At 40.7% G+C, this 25,879-nt stretch overlaps 1 protein-coding gene across 5 annotated transcripts in view; it reads left to right on the top strand.

Moving 5' to 3' along the window:
• tfeb (transcription factor EB) overlaps nucleotides 1-24,216 on the top strand; it is a 30,297-nt gene extending 6,081 nt beyond the window's left edge. Inside the window, exons 1-12 of one of the 5 annotated variants that reach the window (XM_039612457.1) lie at nucleotides 3,892-4,445; nucleotides 6,508-6,572; nucleotides 10,420-10,524; nucleotides 11,938-12,114; nucleotides 13,640-13,738; nucleotides 13,854-14,042; nucleotides 14,740-14,829; nucleotides 18,116-18,233; nucleotides 18,399-18,455; nucleotides 19,066-19,141; nucleotides 19,250-19,397; nucleotides 19,495-24,216. In XM_039612457.1, the coding sequence (XP_039468391.1) occupies nucleotides 10,495-10,524; nucleotides 11,938-12,114; nucleotides 13,640-13,738; nucleotides 13,854-14,042; nucleotides 14,740-14,829; nucleotides 18,116-18,233; nucleotides 18,399-18,455; nucleotides 19,066-19,141; nucleotides 19,250-19,397; nucleotides 19,495-20,067 (1,557 nt within the window). In that variant the 5' untranslated portion in view covers nucleotides 3,892-4,445; nucleotides 6,508-6,572; nucleotides 10,420-10,494 and the 3' untranslated portion in view covers nucleotides 20,068-24,216. Of the gene's footprint in view, nucleotides 1-3,891; nucleotides 4,446-6,507; nucleotides 6,573-10,419; nucleotides 10,525-11,937; nucleotides 12,115-13,639; nucleotides 13,739-13,853; nucleotides 14,043-14,739; nucleotides 14,830-18,115; nucleotides 18,234-18,398; nucleotides 18,456-19,065; nucleotides 19,142-19,249; nucleotides 19,398-19,494 lie in introns of those variants that run through there. The other 4 variants (XM_039612458.1, XM_031747656.2, XM_031747657.2 and 1 more) reach the window with 4 other exon arrangements.
• Nucleotides 24,217-25,879: the final 1,663 nt, after the last annotated feature.

Genomic DNA, 25,879 nt, shown 5'->3' on the forward strand with positions numbered 1-25,879 from the left:
ACAATATTTTACTCCCTCAACAGCATATCTGATTTAAATTTGCCCACTATCCCCTTCAAGGTCAGCTCATTGTGAAGTGCTGTAAGTGTTCCAGCACTCCTGCTAAGCTTGGATCGCTCCTTGGAAGTCCCATTCCGACCATTTCTAGGCATGCGTTTGCAGTGCCCGATAAAAACTGTTCAACTTGAATGCCATTTTAAGGAAGAATACGGAGTCAAACGGAGTAGTTCTGATTGTAAGCAGCTCAAAATGATCTGAGCCTGCTCTCTAAGTTCAGGTAATTTGAGCCACATTTTCGCAGACATTTGACCTTCAGGGTCAAATTTACAGTGACAACTTGTGAATTAAATAAAATGACATGGACCTGGTGGCGCTACTCACTTCATGATCTGCCTTCCGCTCTCCCATTTAAGACCACTGTTTGGTCTCTGTGTCAAAAAAGAGGGGCCAACGTCCCAGTTACCCATGATGATTAGCCAAATGATAGCTGGGTCCGTCTGACTCAGAGGTTGATGTTTGCTGTTCATGAAAGTTTGAGGTTCATGATGAAACTGCAGACAAACATGGTACTTCCAGGAAGTGATTTAAAAATAGCAGGACTGCTGGAAACGGTACAGGTATTCACAAGGAGCCAAAATGAAATCTGGTATATTTTATAAGCCTTATGGATTGAGTTCAAGAACTTTCTTTGAATTGTACCTTGTGCAGCTTTTAGTTATGAATTGAATACAAAAAGATACTCAAATACCAATTGATTCTAACTTGATTCCTTAGATGTTTTCTTTCCCCTTGCATAATGCTGAATGTTATATAACCTGAAGGTGGCTGGCTTCTCGCTGTTATTTGGTAAACATTGGCGTATTCAGTGTTTTGGGAATGACCAGGGAAAAATCCTGAGTGAAACAAGCTTGTATAACTGAATCCTAGTAATTTAATAGCTGCGTTTTTGTTGTTGTTGTTTTTGTCTTTCTTTCTTAGGGCTGGTAATAGTCTATGGAAAAATCTTTAGATTATTCTGTGATAAAGTTATATACAGCATCAAGCTGTGTGTGGGTGTCTTTGTATAGATAACATTCCTTTGTCTATACTGTTTAAACAAAACCTGTCTCATATTTGATCAGAGGACAAGAAATGCATTCTGATCGGAAACGCACACTTGTGCACATGTACAGGCACGTTCTGTTACTTTCCATCACTAATACTAACAAGTTTTTCAAGAGTTTTCTAGATTGCATTATGCGATTTGATTTTTTTTTGTACTCAAGGTGGTGCGTGTGTGATAGCCAAAGTCAAATTAAGTTCACGTGTGTGTGTGTGTGTGTGTGCTCGCGCGCCTTATCCCTAATCTCATCTCTAGATTGCCTTCCATTCCATTTTCCCCGCATATGATGATGTTCACCCATGCAAAAAGAAATGTAGTGTCGCTGGTTGGTTAGTTACTGCACCACCCACTGTTTAATTCACAAATAGAGACCACTACTTTTGTTTTGTCATTATTATTACTGTATATTTTTAATGCTCCAACAAGAAATGGGATTCATTTAAAATAAACAGCTAATTGCTTTATGCACGGTGACTGGAATATCATGACGTCATTGCCTGTAAACTGTAAACGTGTTTATTTCTTTAAATTAGAGTTATAATATCCCATATAATTTATAGCATGTGACAAGTATCATTAAACCACAACAGCACTTCTATTAGTCATAGACACAGCATGGGGTCACCTCGGGCCAAATGATGTTATGTGCGTAGTCGGGAAGTGCTGTGGGTTCTGTTTTTGGTTTTCTTTTCTTTTTCAAAGAGTTTCAGTTATTTAGTCTTTTTAACATAAAGCAACTCTTACATAAGTGAATATTGGTTTAGTCAGATGCTGTGGTCTGCAGAATCTTGCAAACATCACTTTGATTACCAAAAATATCATGTGTCATGCTGGTATAGTGGTGTGGCGCCATCTTCTCCCTTTCAAAAGAGATTTTAATCACAACAGACTTCCTGGTTTAATAAAGTTTAAATGGATTTAAAAAAACAAAACAAAAAGAATGCATTTTAAAATTCTAAAATAGTTATATTTTATTATTTTCTTGATACATCATACACAAAAGCGCACACTTGTGCAGTTACAGGCTACATCCAGTTTCTCTGACTTTCCAGGCATATTTACAGCCCTGTTTTATCCTACATCAATAGCACACAGTATATGTATAAGTGAGCATAGCCAGGTCAGTCTTGATTCAAACAAATCAAAACACATGTTTTAGACTTTCAGCAGAGCCACAGTACTGGTCTTTATAGAGTAGATGGTATCTGGCCCCAACTGTGGTGACTGAGGCACTAAAAAATGGGAAACTTGTGTATCGACAATGCAGAGGGCCTTGATTGGTGTATGTATGTTTGCGTCAATGTATGTGCATCCTTGATAGGCCGTTGTAAAAGGGTACAAGGCTGTCTTAGACAGAGATTTTTTTCCCCCCTACTCCTACTGAAATGAGTTACCATTGGTTAGCCTAGACAGGAACGCAGTTTCTCTGGCCAATAAGCTGAGGACCCTCAGGGGTCCTGCCCCTGGACGAAAATAACCCAGTAAATACACTGTGGGCACTATGAGAACTGGAGCTGGCCTACTGTTTAAAGCTTTGTGTACAAACAAGGGATTCTTGTCAGCTGGGTGCTGCTGAACCATGCTGGCCTGTGTCCTCCTCTGTTGTTTTAGGAACAACTAGCATAGTGGCTTGTTTTTCCTTATTGAGGCATACAGGGTGTGGAGAGGTTGGAAGTGTTTGCATGGAGGGATGTAAATAACTGGGTTAGATACAGTGTTATTAATTGCAATTGAGATTTCAGATGAGTACTGCCTCTTTACAATAGGTTTATGGGAACATCTATGTTAATATCAATGGGGGATATCTACCAGACCTGTACATGATACTGTTGTTTAGTACGCCATGCTATGAATTTATTTCTAATATTAGTTCAGGCGATGATGCTTGAACTCATGTCTGTTAAAAATCATATCCATAAGTCTTGATGCATGCTCAAGCATCCAGGTAGGGAAATCCCAGAAAGTTGATTCTGTTCATCTGGATGTAGCATTTTCAGTAAGAGGAACGTTTCGTCACTCATTCACAGGACTTCTTCAGTCAGCTGACTGCAAGTTCATGAAACTGATAGCACGGCCCATTGATAATCAGTGATGCTAGTTTTGGTCATTATGCAAATATCCTGTTTTTAAGATTGGGGAAACCTGCAGTCAGCTGACTGAAGAAGTCCCTCGGATGAGTGACGAAACGTTTGTCCCACTAAAAAAGCTACATCCAAATAAACACAATAAACTTTCTGGCATAAGTATTCTGTTTCCTTATTTTCTTGTCTGTCTGGTTGTTGATGGATACAACGTACTTGTGTATATGCATTTTATTAAACGTGAGATTTTTATGTTCTTCACTGTCTTATAGAGAGCCGCCTTCAGGAGCCATTCATCCATAATATCTCATTAATGACAGAAATACATGGATATTCCATATAGTTTAAGTTTGCAATACTCTGCTGCACTACTTCAGAAAACGTAAACCCTCATTGGAGGCAGTTTTTTGCTGGTCAGATCTTATGCCTGTAAAGTTACCACTAGTCAGGTGTGTTTCAGATGTTTATTTGGATCACATTTTAGCTATGTGTGATGTATCTAGTGCCTTTTTTCCCCTAAACTTAAATTACACCTGAATAATGCAGGGATCACAGCTTTAGAAATGTATGGCTGTGAAATGTTTAATTTATTAGAAAAAGTAAGAAAGCTGCGGAAACAACACTGAAGAAATGCAGATCATCAATGTTAATGTTTTTGTGTGCTTTTTTGTTTGTGTGGTGTGGTTATAGTGTGTGGGTGTTAAATTAAAGAAGTAAATGTGCTGATTCATGGCCCCATAGGTCATAAAAACACAGTGACCTGGTAGATAAAAGAAGGAATTGCATTCAAATTGCGCACGCATATGTGTAGGTGTTGCTGTATGCAAATGTTGTGCACTGAATTAAGAAGAGAGGCTGGACTGAGAAGGAGCTGCCCAATAGAGACGGAGAGAGAGAGAGAAAGAAGAAACTAAAAGAGTTAACTAGACACAGGGATCTCCTTGTTGTTGGCCCAGACGATTGCATTCAGGGTAATTTAGGGGAAGAGGAGGGAAGCAGCAGCAGGAGGAGGAGGACGTCTAGGAAGCTGAGCTGGTGGTTAGAAAGGGGGCGGAAGGTGACTAATAGTGACTGACACTGTACTGCAAGCAGTCCTGTTGAGGAAGGGGTGGCATCACAATCAGTGGAGCAGCACATGTAAGCTCTGGTTGGCTGAGCAAGCAAACGGCTCACAGTCTCTGTCAGTGTGTTTACTAACACGTGGAGGGGCTCATTTCACCTGGATACGCTATGCTGTCTTTGGAGTAGTTGGAGAGTTTCTGGTAAGAACCTGAACTTTAACTATACTGAACTATATCCATCGCTGTATGTGCTTCTCGGTGCCTGGCTGTTGACAGCTGTCAGTCTGAGCTCTGTTCATGCTTACTATGGAAACATGTCTGAACATATTTGTGCAAAGTATTTTAGTAAGAGGGAGAAGAACAGAAGCACTTACAACAACAGAAACTGCCTTGGATCTGGTCTGTTATGACCCAATTTTAATGTACTGTCTGTGATGTTTAAAAAAGAAACAAAAGATTAAAAAATATGATTGAGAGGCTTTGAAGCGTTGTTTAGCAACAGAATGATTGCATTGTGATCGATTATGGTAGTGATTGTGCGGCAGTTAATCTTAGCTGAACTGCAAGGATAGAAAGAAAAAATGAGGCCAGACTTTCAGGAGGTTTTCTGCGTTTCAGTTATCCTCTAGTTTATAAGTTAGAAGGCAATACACCTGCTCTTAGAGATGCTGGATAAAAGTATTATAATTTGCCCTATAGTGACCTACAGTCTGTGTTCACTTACATAATCTCTATATGGCTTGTGTATAATTCAGGTGTCGTGTCTGTTTAACCAGTTTGGTTAGATGAAATAGCTTAACTGATTTTAGATTAGACAGCATTTGTTTTATTGTAGAGTTTTTTTTGTACTTCCTTCTAGGAGTTCAACTGGTGTATTAGAGTGGATATCAGTGTCAAACAGTTGCAAAGTTTTTGGTGTAAACTGTTCCTTACTCCTAAAAAAAAAAAATGTCATGGCTTAAAAAGTTTTAGTTTTTTCCATGGCTTGCCTGGCAAGGAAGTTGCTTCACCGCCGACAGAACTAGGAGTTGTGAAAACTGATGGAAGGAAAGGGGAAGTAATGCGTTGTGGTTTTTATTGATGATGCTGGCTCATTGTCCTTCCTATATCTCAGTGTTGTACAATAGATACTGCAAAGAGCCTGCTGTTGTTCTTTCCGTGCTCTTTTCACAGTACTCTCTGCTCTGTGATCACTGAGATTCGCTCTGCTCAGGGTCTCTCTTGAGCGACTATAAATAGACTGTTGAATGTGACAGGCATTGTGATTCACGCACAGTGTTGATGAGTTATGGTGATTCATTTAGATGACCTTCTGAAAGTTGGTCACTGAGTAGAATCACTCAACCTTAGCACTTTATGTTGGTGAGTTGTTTCTATCCACGTTTCTATCCATGTTGTTTCTATCCACCTCAAATTTACAGTCTTAAGACTACTGACTATGTTTGAGTGGTTATTTTGCATGATATATACTCTGTGCATGTGTGTGTGTGTGTGTGTGTGTATACCATGTTTAGATATCTTTGTGAGGACCAAAAATTGGAATGCTACTATACTTGTGGGGACCAACAGTCCCTTATGGCGACAAAATGCCCGTCCCCACGAGTTTCAAGGCATTTTTGAGGTTAGCGTTAGGGTAAGCAGCTAGGGAAAGCAGTATGTCACTTAGATGTCCCCATTAAGATATTAAAAGTGTTGTGTGTATGTGTGTATATTAGATCCCTTTTAACTCTAACCATGATATGTTTTGATATTTCCCTGCGTGTGCATCACTTTTCATAAAAACCTTTACATCCTTGACGCTCTTACTTGAATGGTTAAGGTGTTAAAACGACTGGAAACCAGGTATAGGAAATACAGTGCCAGAAAAACCTCTTTACAGATTTGAAAGCGTGATGTACAAGAATGAGCTGGGGGGGGGGGACAGCAACTTTCAAATCAGTTATTGAGAATATCTTCCTGTCGCATGTGTTTATACTTAAGCCTCACCATGGTCTGTTGCTTCACTTGCTTCCGCCATGGAAATTCTGCTTTAAGTGTGTGTTGCACACCTGCAGCTCCCCCTTCTTAAATACTTCACTGCTTCCTCTGCTGCTTTTTCACAACAGCCAAATTTATATGCTTTATTTTTAGCTGTTCATTTTATCTGTCTGTTCAGTTTTACATTTTCTAACCAATCGTTTCTTCTTTTTCTTTTTGATTGTTGTTCTCTCTTTGTTCTTTCATCCCCTCATCCCACTGGCCATCGACTCTCTCCATCATCCAGACATGTAGTCAGCAGCATAAGCAGAGCACACACTACTTTGTGAACTTTTATTTACTCTCAAACAGGTAATTGTACATTTGTGTGTGTGTCTGTCTGCATGCTGTTAAGATATCTTTTTATATTCTACCGTCAAAATCATCGTGCCAAGTGTTTGTAGCACCGTGCTTCATTCAGAAATAGAAATAAAATCAGTGTGCCTATATAACCCCTGTATACTCTAATGATATATATTTATGTCACAGATATGTTGTGGTAACAGATGAAAATGATCTGCCTGTTTGCCAGTGTGTATGTCTCAATGGGGCTGCCTGTAAAGGTTATATATATTTGCACATCCATACAAAGGAAGTGCTGAATCCCATACTTCCAGTGCGAGTTTTATCCCGTAATCTTGGTATCCTTAAGCTCATGGTAGTGGTGGAAATTGTGATTTTGACATATTCATAACAGAGGTCTGTTTACATGTTTTCAGGGGGTCTGCATGAAAACTGGCAAACACCGTAGAGCACTAATACACATGCAGGCTTACTCTTCATGTGCATGCCCTCCTCTCACCTGTACCTGCACCTACACACAAACACATGCACAAATGCATGAGGCTATGCACACAAACACATGAACAAAACAACAAAAAAACACACTGTAGTTCAGGGGAACATGGTGTTCCTGAAAAGGAGAACAGAGAGCAAGGTTATTTTAGCCATTAGCACAGGAAGATGGATAACTTAATGAGAAAGCCAGCGTTTGTGTTTTGACTTGAAATTATATTCTTTGGTTTTCCAGTTTGGTTTGTGAAAATTCTTTTTTTTAAACTTTAATATCTTGTCTTGTCATGAGAAAGGTTAAGCAGCTTTTGCACCACATTGTTGACATGTTGGTGTTCAGAGCAGGGCTAGCCATGTTGCACCTCCTGTCCCTCTGCTCACTACCTGTGCAGAACTGATTTGCACAGGTCCTACACTTGCTTTAAATGAAGTTTTACATGCTGTTATTTATATGCAACTTTGACAACATGCATGTGCACCTTGCATGCATAGAGGTAGGTGTGTGTATGTACACACTCCACATATAACTGCTGGTTGTCAAAAAGGCCCTTCTTGGCTTTGCACAGCCACTTCTAAAAATAAACACTCCACAAATTAACACGCTGTCTCCGAGCACAGGTGCTATAGCCCCACACTGCGCCCACATTTGTGCGTACTTCTGTGTGTATCTGCTATGCTTCTGCCTGGAAGAAAAGCTGTCATCACTCTCTAAGTTAAATATATTACACACCTCTTGGATGTCTTGGTTAGCTGTCATTACCTAGCCATGTTGCCTCCTCACAGATGTATCTGATCGGCCTTTACTTTGACCTGATACGAAAAAGTTTTAATTCGCACAAAGTACCGCAGAAACACATGCTTACGGTAGTTTAGAAATGGAAGCTGGACTTTGGTTGAGATATATTTGTGTGGCTAACGTGGCAGTGTTGGCCTCTGACCCGGGCTTCCTCCGCTCTGCATCCTACTACTGGCTGTCAGTGTTTGAAGTGAAGGGGTTGTGACATTACAGCGTCGGACACACAATAGCTGCTGTGTGCTTCTACTGCGTCACAAATGCCCCCAGTTGATGTCAGGCAATGGGAAGGCTCGTGTGGGGGGATCATGCTGCCTGGTAGCAGTGTGTCACCATATGATATCAGGAAGTGACATCCTATATGATGAAAATAAGTGTGCAACATTTACAGGACATGTAGGTCATGGATCATGGCTTTGTTACAGTGGGTGGATGTATGATACATACTTTGCATGATGAAAATGGAGGAAGTGAAATGTAAACATTGTAGCAAACGCATCTGCCACTGTAATTAACAAGGTAGATTTGGAATCCTTTCACTCATGCATCGGGGATTCAAACGTGTGTCTTGAAACGTAGCCTGGTTTCTCTACAAAGTAGACCATTAGGTGCAAGTCAAATCTAATATATTTTTATAAGTAAAGCTTGTGTCTGCAAAGAGCTTTTATGGTCAACGACAACATACCCCTGTGCAACTAGCCCTTGTTGTGCACAAGTACACACCTTGAAGACATTTACTACTGTCGCTGCAGGAGGGCTCCTTCTGTTGCAGCACTGTATCAGCAGCTGTAAATCTTGCAGATTAAAGCAAGCTGGCCTTTAAGATCTGCCGGTTGGCCTGCCCTAAAGTCCAAGTTCTGGCACAAGTGTGTTTTGGAAACTGTATGTGTTTGAATGTGTATCTCTGCATGGGTGTGTGTTTTTCATGTGGGCCATCTAATGGGCACAAAGCAGGCAGTGTGTGCCCCCTCGGTTGCTGAAATGTACACTGTGGACAACAGGCGGCTTCAGTCCTTCTCAATAGGAGCTGCCCTTCTTATTGTACCTCGTGCACAATGAGCTTTTCTCTCTCTCTCGCTCTGTCTTTCTCTCTTTATGAGCATATACAGAGAATGGAGCAATCACATTCTGACTGATGCTGTGCTATTCCATCCCACAGCACCGCAAGCACAAGATATTTGACTAGCCACCGAGATCTAGCACTGATTTCATCACACCTTTATAAGGGCCAGACAAGCTTAGTCACGCAGGGGCTAAACGCAAGTCACTGCAGAAGGGGAACTATCAGCCCAGGAACTCCCCAATCTATGTTAACTTTTTGTATGCGTGAGAGAAAAAAAGCAGATGTTGGAAAGGGGTGACGGGTGTTCCCCTCATCTTTTTGCTCACATGATCACTTAAGAACAACAAGGCCACATGACTGACATGACTTCTCCAACTTTACTGGAAATCATCCACTATGTGGGGGAGAAAAAAAAAGATTATTTCCTGTCTTTCTTTTTTTTTTTCATCATAACAAAACTAAAAGGGTCAAGTCAGGGTGACACCAGGAGTGTGCAAGTGATCCATAGCTGCTAATGTTATGTGATTGATGCACATTAGGTGTGAAACTGTTCAAAAGGTCATTGTAGTTGAGGAATTTTCATGCAGTATCTTTTGAATCAAAGGTGGATTTTAAAGTGACATTCCAATTTGGAAACAGTCATGAGGTGTATGTTTTTTGGGGGTTGTTTATTTTTTCTTTCTTTGAAAACGTTGCTCAACAGACAGACAATGAATGGAAGGTTAGATGAATAGATTTGAGAGGCTTGGCTGATTCTGGTGATGTGTCAGAACATTTTGCTTACTTGAGGCTTGATCAGAGACTGTGAATCAGCGAATGCTGTGTTTACTTGGTAAACAGTTTTAGTAGTATCCACCCTGCGTTTAAACGTCTTTTAGAAATTGGATTTAGTACAATTGATGCAGTGGGAACACAGAAATCTTGATTATTTATTTTTTTGAATGTTATAAATGAGATATTGCATTGGTGTGACTACTACCTTGATTTAACTTAACTGAACAGAGGATTTAATCAACTTGGTTCTGGACTTCTTTTATAAGTTTAAGTAGCTGTTTATCAATAGTTAGTGAAGGTTTGGACAATCTTGTTATCGTCAAACAATTGCATACATATACTAGCATAAATAAGACAAACTAAGGTAACTTTTGTTTGTTATTTTAAACAAGAAATGAATGCTTAAACTAAAGTTGAGAATCTGCTTCACTGTTAAATAAACGTAGCCAAAAAATTGTAACATATCACAAAGCCACAGGTCTGTACACACAAAAGTATTGCACACATCTCCTCTTGTCTCACACCTCCCTTCCCACCACCGATGCTGCCATCAAACATAAAAGAATTAGTTTAATTAGGCTTTCCTTCAGAGGTTAGATGTGTTTACAGGGTCTAGTTCTTTGCAAATGATCTGTAATAACGAGGTTACATTTTCTGTTAATCAGATCATTTCTAGCTTCTTTCTATGTTACTACAATTTTTTTCACTTTTTTCCCCCCTCGTTGTCTCTTTTACAGCTTCCACTACCTCTCGGGCTGGACTGTGGTGCATTAACGTCAGCTCGCCCTCCCCTGCCCCCCCGCCCCTCAGCCATGGCCTCACGCATTGGCTTGCGGATGCAGGTACAACATAACCTTCCACCGTTCAGTAAACATCATGCGGGAGTTTTGCTGGCTATTTATATCACTTTATATTTGTGATGTTGTGCAATGAATTTGAAACTTGAACGTTTTTTTTCCTTTTAAATGTCTCATAGCATTTTGATTGATAGATGGGCGTGTGAATGAATGAATTAGAAGTACATTAGAAAAGAATAGAAATAGCAAAAATAAAATAAGTAAAAATAAATTTAAAAAATATGTGAAAAAAGCCAAAGCTACTAAAAATGCAGAATCAATAAAATATTATGCAAGAATTATTGGTACTATGTACAAGTGGTGCTATATATACTAAAAGGCAGATCAGAGTTGTTGTTGTTGTTGTTTTTTTAATGGACATTGAAGCTTTTAGCTTTTAAAATAAAGTAAATTTTAAAATACACGGCTGATTATAAAGTTTTATATACAAATCTTACAGTTTTCACAAGTCCTCACCGTGTCCCTTTCGGACACATGGCACATGACCATATGATAGTCAAACAATAGTCACGAGCATATTTGGAGTCACTGCAGCCAGTGTTGTTATTACGTTATCTACTGGTACCAGGATGAAACTCATTAATCCCTTCTTTCTAACATTGCGTGCTGCGATTGTTACCAGTGAACGGCTGTGGAATTAAAGCACTTTGAAATCAGACGATTCTTTTTGATATACTCTTTACACATGTATTTGATTGGAAAATATTTATTTTATGTGCATATTTTAAAGTCTGATTGCTGACTACTCCTTCCTATAGTGGCTGTAACAGTCTGCTGCTGAAAGAACTGCTCAGGGTCTTCACAGTCTCCTGCAGAGGATGAGGGGTTTTATCCATAATGGACATTAGCTTGGCTAACTTCTCCTCTCACCCACCTCCATTGTGGAATCTATGGGACTGACCAAGGCAGAGCTTTTCCATCATTTGTTTGAATGCCATCTTTTTTCAGCGACAACTTTTTCCACTCGCTAATTTGTCTGTGATTTTAGTATTTGGTGCATTCACAGATGTGTCACCTGCTGCTGTCTGCTAACAAGCAAAGAGGCAAAAGTAATATTAAATCATAGCCCGAGGTTATTTTTGGGAAAATTCCACCTGGAAAAATGTCCTCCCCTCAAATTCAGTTATAGCTCGGAAAAACTTTATAAAGTGAGTCAGTAAAAAATAAAGATGCCCTTGAACAATATGCAAAAAAAAAAAGAAAAAAGAAAATCAAATTTGTTGTAACTATTGAAGCATGACATATGCTCCATTTGTTTCTATCATAGACGACTCTGGTCAGCAACCTTCCAAAAATGTTGCCCGTTTCATTTTAATAACAGATACAAGCTGGTGTTGGTTACACTGTCTTTCTGGGTAGAGGATAAATGCTAATGTGTGTGTGCATGTGTGTTTCCAGCTGATGCGAGACCAGCTGCAGCAGGAGGAGCAGCGTGAGCGGCAGCAGCTACAGCAGCAGCAGAATGCAGCCCTGCAGTACATGCAAAACCACATGGCTGGGCCACCTGCACCCACCCCAGCCATTAGCACTCCACAACATTACCAAAGCATGCAGGTCCCCGTGGAGGTTCTGAAGGTCAGACATTCTTAAGCTGGAAATGGCTTATTGTGATAGATATGTTTTGCTGGATTTACTCCCCACGCAGCTTCTTTTTTGACAGGACCGCTGCACATTATGTGCAAACAGAGTGTAGTAAAATGTCTGCGGCTCCCAGTCCACATGCAAACATGCCAAGAGAAAGCACTAAACGGATTTATGGGACTGTAAAATAAAGAAAACATGTTGGTCGAGTGATTGAAAAATATGCCTCTATTTATCTAATTACATGTTGTAGCAAAGAAGCAGTGGCAGGAGGATGCAGCTGGAGGTGGTCAGGTCTTCACTCAGCATTGTGGCCTCCGAAACAGCAGCACTGCCACACAGGCAAACGTCAGGTTTAAAAAAGAAAAAAAATGAAAAGAGAACAATGCAGAGGCGCGCCAAGCAGGCAGGAAGACACAAAGAGGAGATAAGAGTGGTTTGACACGTTGTGCGATAGGGCAGACAGGAGCGATAGATAGTCTGAGTCAGTCAGAGAGAGATAAAGCCGAAGTGACATTTTGCCCGATTCCGGAGATGCCTGTTGTGTGCGTCGTTATCTTACATGATGTGTGTTTGCGAGTGTATGGGTTTGTGGAATACTCCATTATATTACATCGTGCATTTTGAAGTGAGAATGTGTACATTGTGTAACTTGTATTGTATGGTCCAACTTGCTGCATTGACAGTTTACTTTGTGCACATGCGTGCATATGTGGGAGAGGGGAATGGTGTTTATGAAATCACCACAGAGTTTAAAGTTGTCATTGTTCTTTCTGTAGATAAGGGAAGCTTCTCTATCAGTCCCTCTGAACCTATCACACCTTATATACCACATGTTTCTTTGGACTCCCTCTGTGCTGACAGAGCTGGGCCAATAGTGGTTCTCCTGGATCATGTGACCCAAATATGTATTTTTTTTAAATGTGTTGAATAAATGCATATATGTAAAGAACTGTTGTTGGTCCAGGTATTTACTAGGTAAACACAGTACAAATATCTATTGACTGAAAAGTTCACAGTTCATTTAATATATCCCTACCATGGTTACATAACAGAGAGCTGAGGGGGGCTGAGGAGTCAAGTCTTTCTTTGTAGTAATGGCGAGCAAGCTTACTCTCTACTTTAGTCTTTGATGTGAAGGAATGAGGCCAGCCCAATGCTCTGTGTAGCCACATCAGAGGATTTAGTGAGGCTTTACTCCTGTAGGCTTTAACACTGACTTAAACATACTATGTCCTAGTGCCATAACTGAGATAATGAGGTCTGAATCACATATTCTGTGTTATCTTTTTAAATATTATTGGAAGCTAATAAGCTTATATTTTACATTAAATGTATGTTTTTATAATGTGTGGTAACTGAAATAAGCAAACTGACTGTTAGAATCTTGCCCTTTTTGCCACATATGTTGTGACAGAATAGAAAGAAATACACAAATCTGTTGGGATATCTCTTACTGCGACTAGCTGAATTAATTGTTGAAAAAGAGTTGATTGCATCTTGTTTATCCCTTCTATAGGTACAGACTCACCTTGAAAATCCTACAGACTACCACATCCGTCAGTCTCGAAGACAGCAAGTGAAAGAATACCTGTCAACCACCTATGCCACCAAACAGGTATACGTCTTTCATTTTCTTCAATCCATCCATGTAGTTATGAAATACATCTGCCTATAGTATGTCAGATCTCTGTTCACTAACGCTATAACACTCTTTCTCTGTGTGTTCCTAGGCGGTCAATGCAGTAGCGGGGCTAATACCACCCTCGCCTCCCACAAACATGGGACCTGCAGGGGGTTCAGCATCTGCACCCCCGCCTCTCCAGTCCCCACACATGCGCACCGAGCAGCTTATGTCTGGCAACAGTGCCCCCAACAGCCCGATGGCCATGCTCAACATTGGTTCCAGCCATGAGAAGGAGGTAGATGTGTGGGCCGACAGTAGCATAAGCATAAACCCATAAACATTCATTCCTGGGCAGGTCATAAAGTACCATTTACAGGATCCAGACTGAACAAATATCCCTAAAATATGACTTAATTACACTCGTATATAAAATTATGAGGGTTGACTATTACCCCCAAAGTAACATCATCTCCACATTTTATGAAAGCACCATAATGATTTAATTGGTCTTTTGAAGGGTTAGAGGTGCATTTTGTGACAGTGCTGATGTTAACGTGTTGTGCACACAGTAGGGACATGGATGAATGTGTTGACTAACTGGCAATAACTGAGAATGGTAATCAGTGGGATTTAAATGCTCCATAATGGCCTTGCACCAGTAATTACAGCTTAAAAAGTGACAGGGAAGCAGCAGAATGGATGGCCCTTTGAACCTGCAAGACTTTGACCTGCTGTGTGCTTTTAGCATAACCATCTCTCTTCTGTCTCTCTCTAATCCTTTCAGATAGATAAGTAGTGTAACATGCATGTCTGGGGAGGTTACAATCAAGTTTCTGTGGCTTTAATCAATTTAGGAGGAGTGACAGCATTTTGTTTTGAGTTTAGTGTTTTCTAAGCATTCAAATGGTGGTTTTGGTTTGCTTCCCTCTCTTAACATTAGATAAAAACAGGTCACAAAAACACAATTAACACTTCTTTTTTTTCCCCCCCAGATGGATGAGGTCATTGATAACATCATCAGTATGCAGTCCAATGATGACTATTTTCAAAGTTTCACTGATGCTGTCCAAATGTCAAACACAGTAAGTTGGAACAATACATGTAACTAAGCTACATTGCATCTAAACGTATGATTTTATTTACACAGTGTAAGTTTGTTTTAAGGGACTCTTTGCATATTTAAACTCAGGGTTTAAATGGGCCATTGACTGTAAAGGCCACAAAACCTTTACGGGCCAATTTGTCTCTGCTGATTTTATGCTGTGACACTACAGTGGTATTGTGGTAACAAAAACAAACAAGTGACTTATCTATGAAATGGTGCAGCAAAAGAGGTTTGGCCTCTCTGTGATAGTCAGAATTACTTTTAAAATAGATTTTTTTGCACTGAAAACATTACTGCGTCGTGTTATTCTGAAAATTGAAACCAAGCGTACCATATATTTGTTCTCTGTATTACCACATGATTGTATACCTTGAATGCATCACCTTAAAATAGAATAGAGAAATCCCAAGTGTTTTAATTAAGTATGATGTTCTCTGAAACCTGCGACCACTTCAATTCCGGCCCTGTCTGTACTACATGAGTCACAGAGCTGGATATGCCAGGTCATCAGTACTCAGACTTTGGCTTTTAAGTACTTCCTATAATCACTGTTCCTGTATGTGAAAAATGGCTCTCTTTTTGGCAGTTGTTAACGTTCTTAGTTATTCTTAATGTTATCAGGTATTGCTTTGTGGTCACTGTAACATTAGTGTTTCTAAGTAGAGTTTTCTCTAGATTTGATTCTGTATATTCTCATACACTAACAATGTTTAATTGACTTAGTCGCAAAACATTCTGGCCCTGAATGATGTTGGACATAATTAGAAACTGTAGGGCGGACATACCAGTTGGAAGACTGTACAGCACTTTGTGTTTGAGGGAGCAAACTCAGAAAATTAACAATTAAACTGGCAGCAGTTAGAGTTCAACTTGTTTACAAGACATTTGGAAAGGGGGGGGGGTGTGGAGAAGGAGAAGGGGGGGAGGAATAGAAAGGAGGAGGGAAAGGGGGGCGAGGGCAATTTGTGTAAGGGGAAAACAGGCTGAAAGTCCAGTTAGGGGAAAGTTCACTCCTGTTTGGTTGGGAGCAGAGGTAGAAGAAAGAAAGGAGCGGAGCTGCCGAGGTCATTCTGCCAGCACAGGAGCGGCAGTGCCTTTCAGAGCTGCATGTGCTGCTTGTGCCTTTAGAGGGAAGAAGGGAGCGCCTTGGCACTGTAGGAGAAGGAGTTAGAGGATGAAGGAGATGAGTAAGACGTATGCAATTGTGGAAGTTATTGAAGGAGAACAGATTCAACTGGTAAGACAATGAAGCACTCTTGTTTATAATGCTTTGAGTTTTGGTTGGGAGTTTGTATAGTTGCCGGATTCTTTTCTTTGTCTGAATGAGTTATTTGAACCATAGTGACTCTTAAGTCCCAGCCTTGAGTGCCTGATTATAAAAAGAGGAATAGCAGGGGTGGTGGCGTGGTTTTGTGTGTGTGTGTGTGTGTGTGTGTGTGTGTGTGTGTGTGTGTGTGTGTGTGCATGTTTGTTAGCATGTGATGGGTGTTTTCTGCTGGACATGATTCAAAACTATTGCACATTTAAGATCATTGTACTCCTGCATGGTGCACTCAAACATAAAGGTTGGCGGGACTTAGCTTCTGCATTCTCAGACATATTGTGTAGTTGTCCAACTTTTTCCCTGCTTCTGCAGCAGGTAGACAGTGGTAGAAATGGAAACCTACAAAGTCTCCTGTTGCTTTATCTGATACTCATATCAAACACTGATACAAGCAGCCAATACTGTCTTTTTCCTTCTCTTCTGTGAAACAGTTGAGCTGTTAGTAATTCATTCTCTACACATACATCTGACCATCTGCGTGCAGTGTCTGAGTTAACTGTGAGAATCCTGCATGATGTGTTTAATTGCTTAAATCACTCTAAATGTGTTTACATGTCACACTGATAAGGTGAACCGTGCTGATCAGGTTTAGATTGATTAAGTGAGAAGTCAGCACAATAAACTGCCACAGGCAGAAACGCAGTGAAAATCAAAATGTTAAAAAAATAAAAATAAAAAAAAAGCTTTACGCCCAGCTGTCAGAACAGTGTGAGTGGAAGTCACCTGCTAATCCTGATGGGGATTAAAGCAGCAAACTCCATGGAATTCTTGGAATCTCAAAGTTTAGCAAAAGTCTGGAACACCCCTGAATGCCAGGCTCAAGTGAACAGTTTGACTTGTGCATTGCTCCACTGAGCCATACTGAGTTCAAGTAGAATTTAGTCTTCAAATTGAATTAAATGGGCCTTTACTGGAGTGGAGAATGAAGGTGGTGTTCCCAGTCAGAATGTGGTTGCTGCAGAGGGACGTGGCAGGGAATTTGGGCTTATTAGAGTTGTGTGTTTTTGATTCAATAACTCAATCAGCCCCGGATTTGTAATTGTGACAAAGTTTCAAATGGGCTTCTGCCTTCTTCTTAATATGATATAGAGATTTTTAAAAAATTTTATCTCTAGAAAATGGTTAATACTTGAGATCCTACAAATTAAAAGTCTTTGGTATTTAACAGTGTGGGTAAACTTCAGTTCGGTCTATGCTAACGTTATCATTTAAGTTAAAGTTTAACATTTCATATATGCTGTAGATCTTTTGTGAGAATTGTAACAAAAAATCTAACTTAAATACATGGGTTTGCATTTATATTAGTGTGTGAATGTGTTTGATCTCACAGCTCAGACAGTAGCCAGCAGATTTAGCTATCTCATTCTTTGAGTTCTTTATCTTTCAGGCCTCATTAGCAGCGTCATATTTGCCCTTGCCTCAGGGAGTACGACACGGTTGCTTACAAGGCATAAAAAGTTCATCACACTAACTAGATTGTACAATTAAAAGGAAATCACGTCTTTTTAGGAGTCCATACCAAACTAAATCACCATTGTTATACAATGTCTAAAGTGCAAGAGTGTGGAGACCACTGCATGAGTGTGAGTTCAGGAGCTGGTGAAAGCAGAGGAGAGAAATGAGCCATAAAGACAGATAAGATAGATGAGGTGATAGTCAATCATTTCTGTACTTGGCAGGCTGTTCTCAGGTGTGATATTACTGCATTATCTGCTGCTATCTGCTCTTTACATCACAATAAACATGAACAGTAACTTTATAAAGGTAGTTACTGAGATGTTAGAAAGTCAGGTTTACTTAGTTTTCATTTTGATTAGTTTTTTTTAATTCAGAAAATTTAAACCTCTCCTATTTTTACTTTGCAAAGTATTTGCAAGATACTTTGCATTTTCTAAATGCATGTGTGTGTGTGTGTGTGTGTCGTGTGCTTCCTTTGCAGCTCCCTCTTTCAAGCAGTCACCTAGATGTGTATGCAGGTCCTGGCATGAAGGGTCCAGCCATTGCTATGACCAGCAACTCCTGTCCTGCCAATCTGACCATCAAGCGAGAACTCTCAGGTGCGAAAGATGTTACTAAGTGATGCAGATTCTGTCGATCAGTGAAACACCTGTGTGCAGTAATTCGTGTTGTAGCGTGCGTTTGTTGGCACTCTTGATAAGCTGTCTTTTCTGAGATGTGGCGCTTTCTCAGCCATTAGTTAATCACTTTTTGTTATTGCAAAGACGCAGAAGCCCGTGCGCTGGCCAAGGAGAGACAGAAAAAAGACAACCACAATCTGAGTAAGTCTTTCCCTCAGAATGCTATTTCCCCAAATCCTTTTCCCTTTTTATTTTCTCACACTGATAATGTGCAGGCCTTCAGAAGAATTTGCACGTAGCACATACATGCACACAAAGCATAATCTTTCCGATGCAGAAACAGTGTTATACGGCCCATGTGCTGATTTAGCTGACATAGTCCAACTACTGGGTGGATGGTTAACCTGGTAATTTCTGCTGTCCTTGCACTTAGGTGTAATTGCCTGTGACTGTGTGTGTGTGTGTGTGTGTGTGTGTGTGCGTGTGCGTGTGCGTGCGTGCGTGTGGGTGTGTGTGTGTGTGTGCGTGTGGGTGCGCTTAAATGTTTGCTCCTCTTTACACTTTTTGTATATTTCCAGTATGTGCTGATCTATGTTTTTCACTTTCACACTGCAGTGCAAACCCATTGATTCACCCAGTCTGGGTCACTTTTACTGTTTTGTGTTGATGCTATACATACTTAAAAAGTAGCATTTGTACAAGTTCCTGTTCCTTATTTTAATGCCTTTGATTCACCTGTACAGTGATATTATCTTCCTGTGCTTTTTCCTTTGTGCTAATTTCCATTGGTCTTATCATTCTTCTGCAATAGTTGAAAGGAGGAGGAGATTCAACATTAATGATCGCATTAAAGAGCTGGGCACCATGATTCCCAAAACCAATGACCTGTGAGTTTCTCTTAGTGCACCATGTTTTTAATGTAAATACAGATGTTGAGTAGTTACTGACATGAACTTACAAGTGAAAATTGCCTGTCTGCTCTCCTGTTTGCTTAGTGATGTGCGCTGGAATAAAGGCACTATATTGCGGGCATCTGTAGAGTACATCAAACGTATGCAAAAGGATGTACAGCGGACAAGAGAAGTGGAGAACAACTTCAAAAGGATGGAGATGGCCAACAAGCAGCTGTTGCTGCGCATCCAGGTAACACATTTGTACAGCACATGTCCAGAATCATAGAAAATGAATAATAATATTAATAGTAATAAAATTGCTGTTGTTCTTTCCCAACTGTCTAAAGGAGTTGGAGATGCAGGCTCGTCTGCATGGCCTGCCCAGCAACTCTCCCTCTGGCCTGAACACGGGTGACATTATGGGTTCTTATATAAAACAAGAGACCAGCCTAGAGGAGAACCATTCTCACCCCCAGGCACAAGCACATCACCAGCCCCAGCACCTACCCCATAACCAGGCTCATCCCCAGGCCCAGCAGCACCAGTTCCTCTCCCACACACACTTCCACCCTCAGGGCCAGGGCCAGCCCGAACCCAGGCAGCTGCCACCACTCCCACAGCATCTCCAGCCTCAGCCTCCCATTCAGTACCCAGCTGTGGGCAGCTCCCAGCACTTTGACTTTGCCCAGTCGCTGGACTTGTGCGATGGGATATCAGGGTTTTCAGATGGCATGTCTGGGCTGGGTGACCTGGGTGGACTTGACGTCCAGGCGAGGAGAGGCGACCTAGGTTTCCTTATGATGGACGAGCCTTTGTCCCCTATGGCTGGAGACCCGCTGCTCTCAGCGATGTCCCCTGAAGCGTCTGTCGACTCTAGCCGCAGATCCAGCTTTAGCATAGAGGATGGAGACATAATGTAGACAAGCATGCATTCGCTCAGTCAAACACATGAGGTTTCGCATAGATTGTAGTAAACATAAATATCACGTTTGCAAAACACAAAACGCGTACATTACATACACAGAAATGAACGAGCCCCCAGACATGACATCATTTATATCACACAGTTTCAGGAAACACCAGTGACACTCCTTTGTGGTACATTTAACTTCCCCTCAGTGTCACTAGAAACAGTAGACATTCATCACAAACATTCACGAGTGTATAAACAGACAGGCACGCATACACCTACACACATAAGTGCATGTGAGTTTAACTGAGCAGCTTAAAACTTTGCCCAACACACTGAGCATTTACAAGGTGTGAACCAGCACTGCCAGGTCAGGAGTTATATGGCACACTTGGCCTTGTTTCCATAAAGGTGGCCCTGAATCATAATTGCACAAGGGACAAAACACCCAGTTAATTAGACTGCCGTTATCAGATACAAGAACAAACCAAGTGCATCATCACACGCGATAGAGGACAAGTTATTTGCCCCTAACATCAGCTCCTTTTAGTAATCATAAACGATTGAATGAACGATAGAGAACAAAATGGAAATGGCTTTATGGCCCTGCATGCATAATTTATCTTGAGGGGATGCAGTCCAGTCACATTGTTCCCTTCCTCAGGCTTGTTAGTTGGCCTCAGGTTTTAGCCGTTTGGTGTTGGACAAAACTTTGTGTTAGCTTGCTCAAGTGTCTATATGTATCCATATCTTGGGGGACATTACCAAAAAAAACCCCTGAAGTTTGCTGCAAAAGGTGGATAATTCAGCTTTTAGCAAAGGCCTTTATATTTACTCATCGAGCTGAAATTGTCGTCTTCTGAAAAAAATGCATGCACACGCAGTCACATAGCGTTGGCCACCTTTATTTTTTTGCACCTCCAGCACTGTCGCAATCTTTACTCAACACTGTAAAGTCTGTTGACTTTGGAGTGGGGGTAGAGAAAACCCACTGGATGGCCATCAAAAATCTGAGGGCCATCCATTTCTGTGAGGTGTCAAAACACTCAGGTACTGTAACAGAATACACAAGCAGGCTTTTAAATAGAAGTGGATGTTAACCTGAAATATGTCAGGGCTGTAACCCCTGTCTGTTTGTGTCTTTTTATTTTTGCTGCTCCTCTTCAAAGGCACGTGTTAATGGGTCGGAGGTTTTCAGCTTTGACTCTGTATCACATTCATCTATACCGGTAAATGCTTTAGAAGTTGCTTCTGCATCAGCGTGACCTTGTAAGCACAGGAGATACAGTGATTTCCTCCCACTAAGTGACCTTTTAAGGTTTATATTATAGGGCGAGATGAAGGAAAGAATTGACATGTTTAAATAGTTTAATAGTTTCAAACACAGGATATGCAAAATTGCTGGCTTCGTCTGTCGTCTGTCTGTTGGTGTCGCCATTCCGGCCATTTAGGCATTGGTAATTTATTCATGTTCCACGCTGTTTCATCCAGGCGTCACCCAAAGCATTGTATGCATTGTATTCTTTCAGCAGCCATAGGCTTGTCTTTGTGACATTAGGACACACTTGCATGTATTTGCGGTCACACTCACTTCACAGACATGCACACTTTCATCATCACTTAGGCATTACAGTACTCACAGGCAGGTGCGTCCATTTGTTTTGTTTCATTTTGGTTTTTTGGACACTGACGTGATTTTTATTTTTTTTAGCTGTGTACCAAAACATATTCAAGTTACAGTTATAAGGGGTTAAGGTGCAGATTGTCAACTTTATTTTGAGGGGTTGAACAAAAATATTGCATTTACCTTCAAGAAATTACTGCCTTTTTTTTTATACACTGACCCCTATTTACAGGGAGGCAAATTGATGTAACTGTAAATTCAATTCTTTAATATCTTGTTGAGGTTCCTTTGCAGGCAATGACTGCCTTAAGTCTTGAACTCGTGGACTAAAGCAGGGATTCTTCCTGTATTTTCTTTCAAAAATGTTCATCATTTGCTTTTTTTTGCCAAGCTTCCTTGGTGCATTCTTCTTCTTTTTTATCAGAATGTACCGAGCTTGCACTGCCTCTCTCAAGGGTTTGTTTTGTTTTTGTAGCCTAAGGCCGATCCGTTTGACTTTTTGAGCAACAAATTCCAAATGCAAATGCCACAGTTGAAATCATCTCCAAGACTTTTTACCTGCTTATACAATGAAGAATTGACTGTGTGAAATGGCTGTAATTCCTCACCGGCTGATGCAGTATTTCTGTTTAGAGTCTGCACTGTGATCGCGTCTTTTCTTCGAATCATTTGTTGTGACTCGCAGAGGCAAAATTGTGAAAAATGTGCCACTGTCCACATTTGCCTGGAGGTAACTGTAAATGAACACAAAGTGGAGTGAGGCTGTTTTTCAGAAAGCCCACGGCTTCACTCTCTTGCCTCGTGATTCAAAGCTGCCAGCTGCAGAGGTAAAGCTCAGGTCTGCTGTTCAAACTGTCAGCCAATGGTGATTCATTGCTCCAGCTGTCAAAGTGACGACTGGAGCAGGTTTTGCTCAACCTGTGTCGTATCTCTGCTGCGGTAGACCTGGGGCTTACCTTTGATTGATATAGTTTATGATCAGAACAGAAATCTATTTAGTGAACATACTTTCAAGGGGATTTGTTTTTGATTAAAAGAAGTGTCTGTTTTCTTTATTATTTAGTTTGTTTATTGTATCTCCCAAAGCACTGAAAAAAATGACATTATTGTTTTTACTTTGTACATGGAAGAAATATGGAATAAGATTTACTTCAGATGTTTTATGCCATTTAAATGTATTTTATTTTTATTTGATATTTTAGTTCTATTTCAATTTTATTCCGAAACTACCCTTTCTTCTCAGAGCCATATTCAGGAGGTGTACTGTACAGGCATTTAAACAATGTTTTAACTGGAGTTGGGGAACCATTTATAAACTTCAAGATTTCAGCTGATTTTAAAAGAGATTGTGTATATTTCTGATGCCATTTTTGTATGATTAGGATTTTATTTATCTCTCTTTTCACTTTGAAATTTGGATCCAGACATAGATGAAGGGTGATTTTTATCATTGGACTGAAATCAAGTTGCTCATTTGATGAATGTAAAGGCTTACCAGTAGTTCTTGTCAGGTTGAAGAACATCGTTTTTATAGTTTATTTTTTGCCCTACCTGCCTCCTGATTTTCTGTCTTTGGTTTCCATGGAGACTGGAAGCTGATTGACTTCAGTTAAACTAGGCCAGGGATTTGTGACTCTCCTAACGTTGTACCACTTTTTGTCATCATCTGGGGTTGAGTCTTTTCCCCGTCAGCTACAGTTTGACTGTTGTTGTTCAGTCACCCAACTAGAACTCCAAAGAGCTTCTCAGGCTCCCTTTATTTTTCCACTAGAGGGCGCTCTGCAGAGCAACCACAAAGGGGGAAGGTGGTTGTGAATTTAATGACGTTATAAAATATTTTTTAGAACCCATACACTGGCTGAAAGTTTTATTTTCCTTTTGTTTTTTCTGACATGAGAAATGTGTGTGAGTACGTGAGTGTTACTCACAAAAAATATTTCTACACAGCCGTTATTTTAGATAAAAATTAAAATACCCCTTCATTCCAAAGCAGACACCACAGGTTTTGCCTTCACTGTGACGAATGAAAGTGTCTCTAAATTTGATGCTTGCGTGTGCCATTAGAAATATTCTATGTGCAACTTTTGAGTAAGGTGGAAACTTGAAGCATGCAATGCAAATCCACTGATAATAGACTTCAGCCTTTAGCAAAGTCAGTAGCATCTTGTATTTAGCAGTTATTTTAAAATGAATATATGGCGTTTTCACACATTGTGGATTTGTCGGTGGGCAGGAGGAGAGATTTTGTTTGTATACTCTGTCACTGGGTTATTTATTAAAAAATAATCATTCAAAGCAGTATTTTTATATCATCTTACAAAAAATATTTTAAATTGACATGGTAAATGGGGAAAAATATATGTACACTTTGTATCCCTGCTGAATTTTGGCCAAAAAACAAAAACACAGCTGACTGAGAAAAAATGGATATTTGTTGGTACAGTGTCATTGAAGCATGGTTATGTAACCTACTGACCAATACCAATGTAAGACAATGACTACAAGTGAATTATAGTTTTATGTGCATAAATTCAACTGTCTGTGCCTCGTTTTTATTTGTGTGTGACTATCGGAGGCTGATTAGAGAAGCAAATTTCATCATGTGTCCACCAGGGAGCACCAGAGATCTACAATACCAACCCCCAAAAAAAACCCCACAATCCAGGAGTCTCCTTCAACTCTGCTCTCCTGTAACGCTGTCACAGCGGTCACAGAAAGGACTGGGCTGCTGTGCAATTAACCTTTTTAAATGCTACTTGAATAACTAATCAAAAATGTTGCTTCTTCACAAATACCAAGCAGAATTATTTTTCTTTTTTCAAAAAAACAGCAGCATCTGTTAAGGATACTGATTGGATATTTTGGCCCCTTTAAAGGGAAATCCAAAATGTTTATTAAATGAAAGAACTGCACGATCACTATCCCAGCAAACATCTTTAGTAAGAAAGCATAAAGGGTCTGATAATTACATTTATTGTTGTCTCTTACCTGCCTCCTTTTTAAAAAATAATTCTCCTCTTCTACTGCTCATTCCATCATCTCCTGATGTATTAGTTCAGAGTTGCTTCAGGATGATCCATAAACCGTTTAACAGCCTTTTCTTAAGTTAATTCAGAGTAATCTTATCCCTTGTCCACACACACACATACACACGCACACGCACACACACCCGCTTATGCCGCAGAGCATGTTAAAGTGTGGCGATAGTGTCTGCAGCCCATCCACAGGCCCATTCTCCTGGGTCTTTATGATGCTAATGTACTTCCCGGTCTAATAAATCCCTGTAGAGCTGCAAAGAGTAGATCTTATGGCTCACTCAGATCACCACCTTTTCGCCCGTCTCCCCCACAACACACATACACGCACTGCTATTACTGCCGCAGAAATGCCTGCCTTGCACTTCCACTGATACTTGGGTGGCTGTTTAGCGAGTGGGAGCGAGGGACAGGGTCGAGACAAATCAAACACGAAGGTGCAATTTAAGAGATGCTGGCACAGAAATGCAGAGTCTGGCCCTGGCACAGTGTGCTCGTGGGTGGGCGAACAAAAGGAGGCACTTTGAGAAAATACTCATGACTTCTTTTACTGATGGATCGACCATCTTGAATGGGGTAAGGCATTGCACCTAAGGCATCACCTTATCCTTCTTGAAGAAGAAGAAAAAGCAGCATGTTTAACAAGCAGTGGACAAAGAGCTCCACCCAGAGCTCAGGGTAGAAACCTCTGTTGGACTGGGACAGAAAGAAGCATCATTCTCTCCTCCAACCAATCCTCTCATTTATCCTCCCTCGTCCTCACCCCAACTTCTGCCCCTACATGCAGCCCCCTCCCTCCATAGTCTTCTTCATCTTCTAGCTGCTGACTTGGTGTGTATGTGTGTGTGTTAGTCCCACCTACATCCCTGGGGAGCAGTGTGTCACTCAGCTTGAAGCCCGCGGAAGAGGGGTGAAAGGGGGCTGATTGAGCTAATTTAGCCCCTGGATGGGAGAGCAGGAAAGGCCTCACCCTCTGCTAATAGACAGACATCAAAATGGAGATGAGGAGGAGGGGTGGTGGGAAAAGGGAGTGGGAGGAGAGTGGAGGGAGGGGGGACGATAAAACTGAGGCGACTTTTTGATGGATTTATCTCTTTTTGTCCGAGGCGATGTGGAGGGGAAAAAAAAAACTTTTATGAACACTGAGTGACATTGCGAAGTTG

This window comes from Oreochromis aureus, linkage group 5 (assembly GCF_013358895.1).
Source record: "Oreochromis aureus strain Israel breed Guangdong linkage group 5, ZZ_aureus, whole genome shotgun sequence".
Taxonomy (NCBI): Eukaryota; Metazoa; Chordata; class Actinopteri; order Cichliformes; family Cichlidae; genus Oreochromis; species Oreochromis aureus.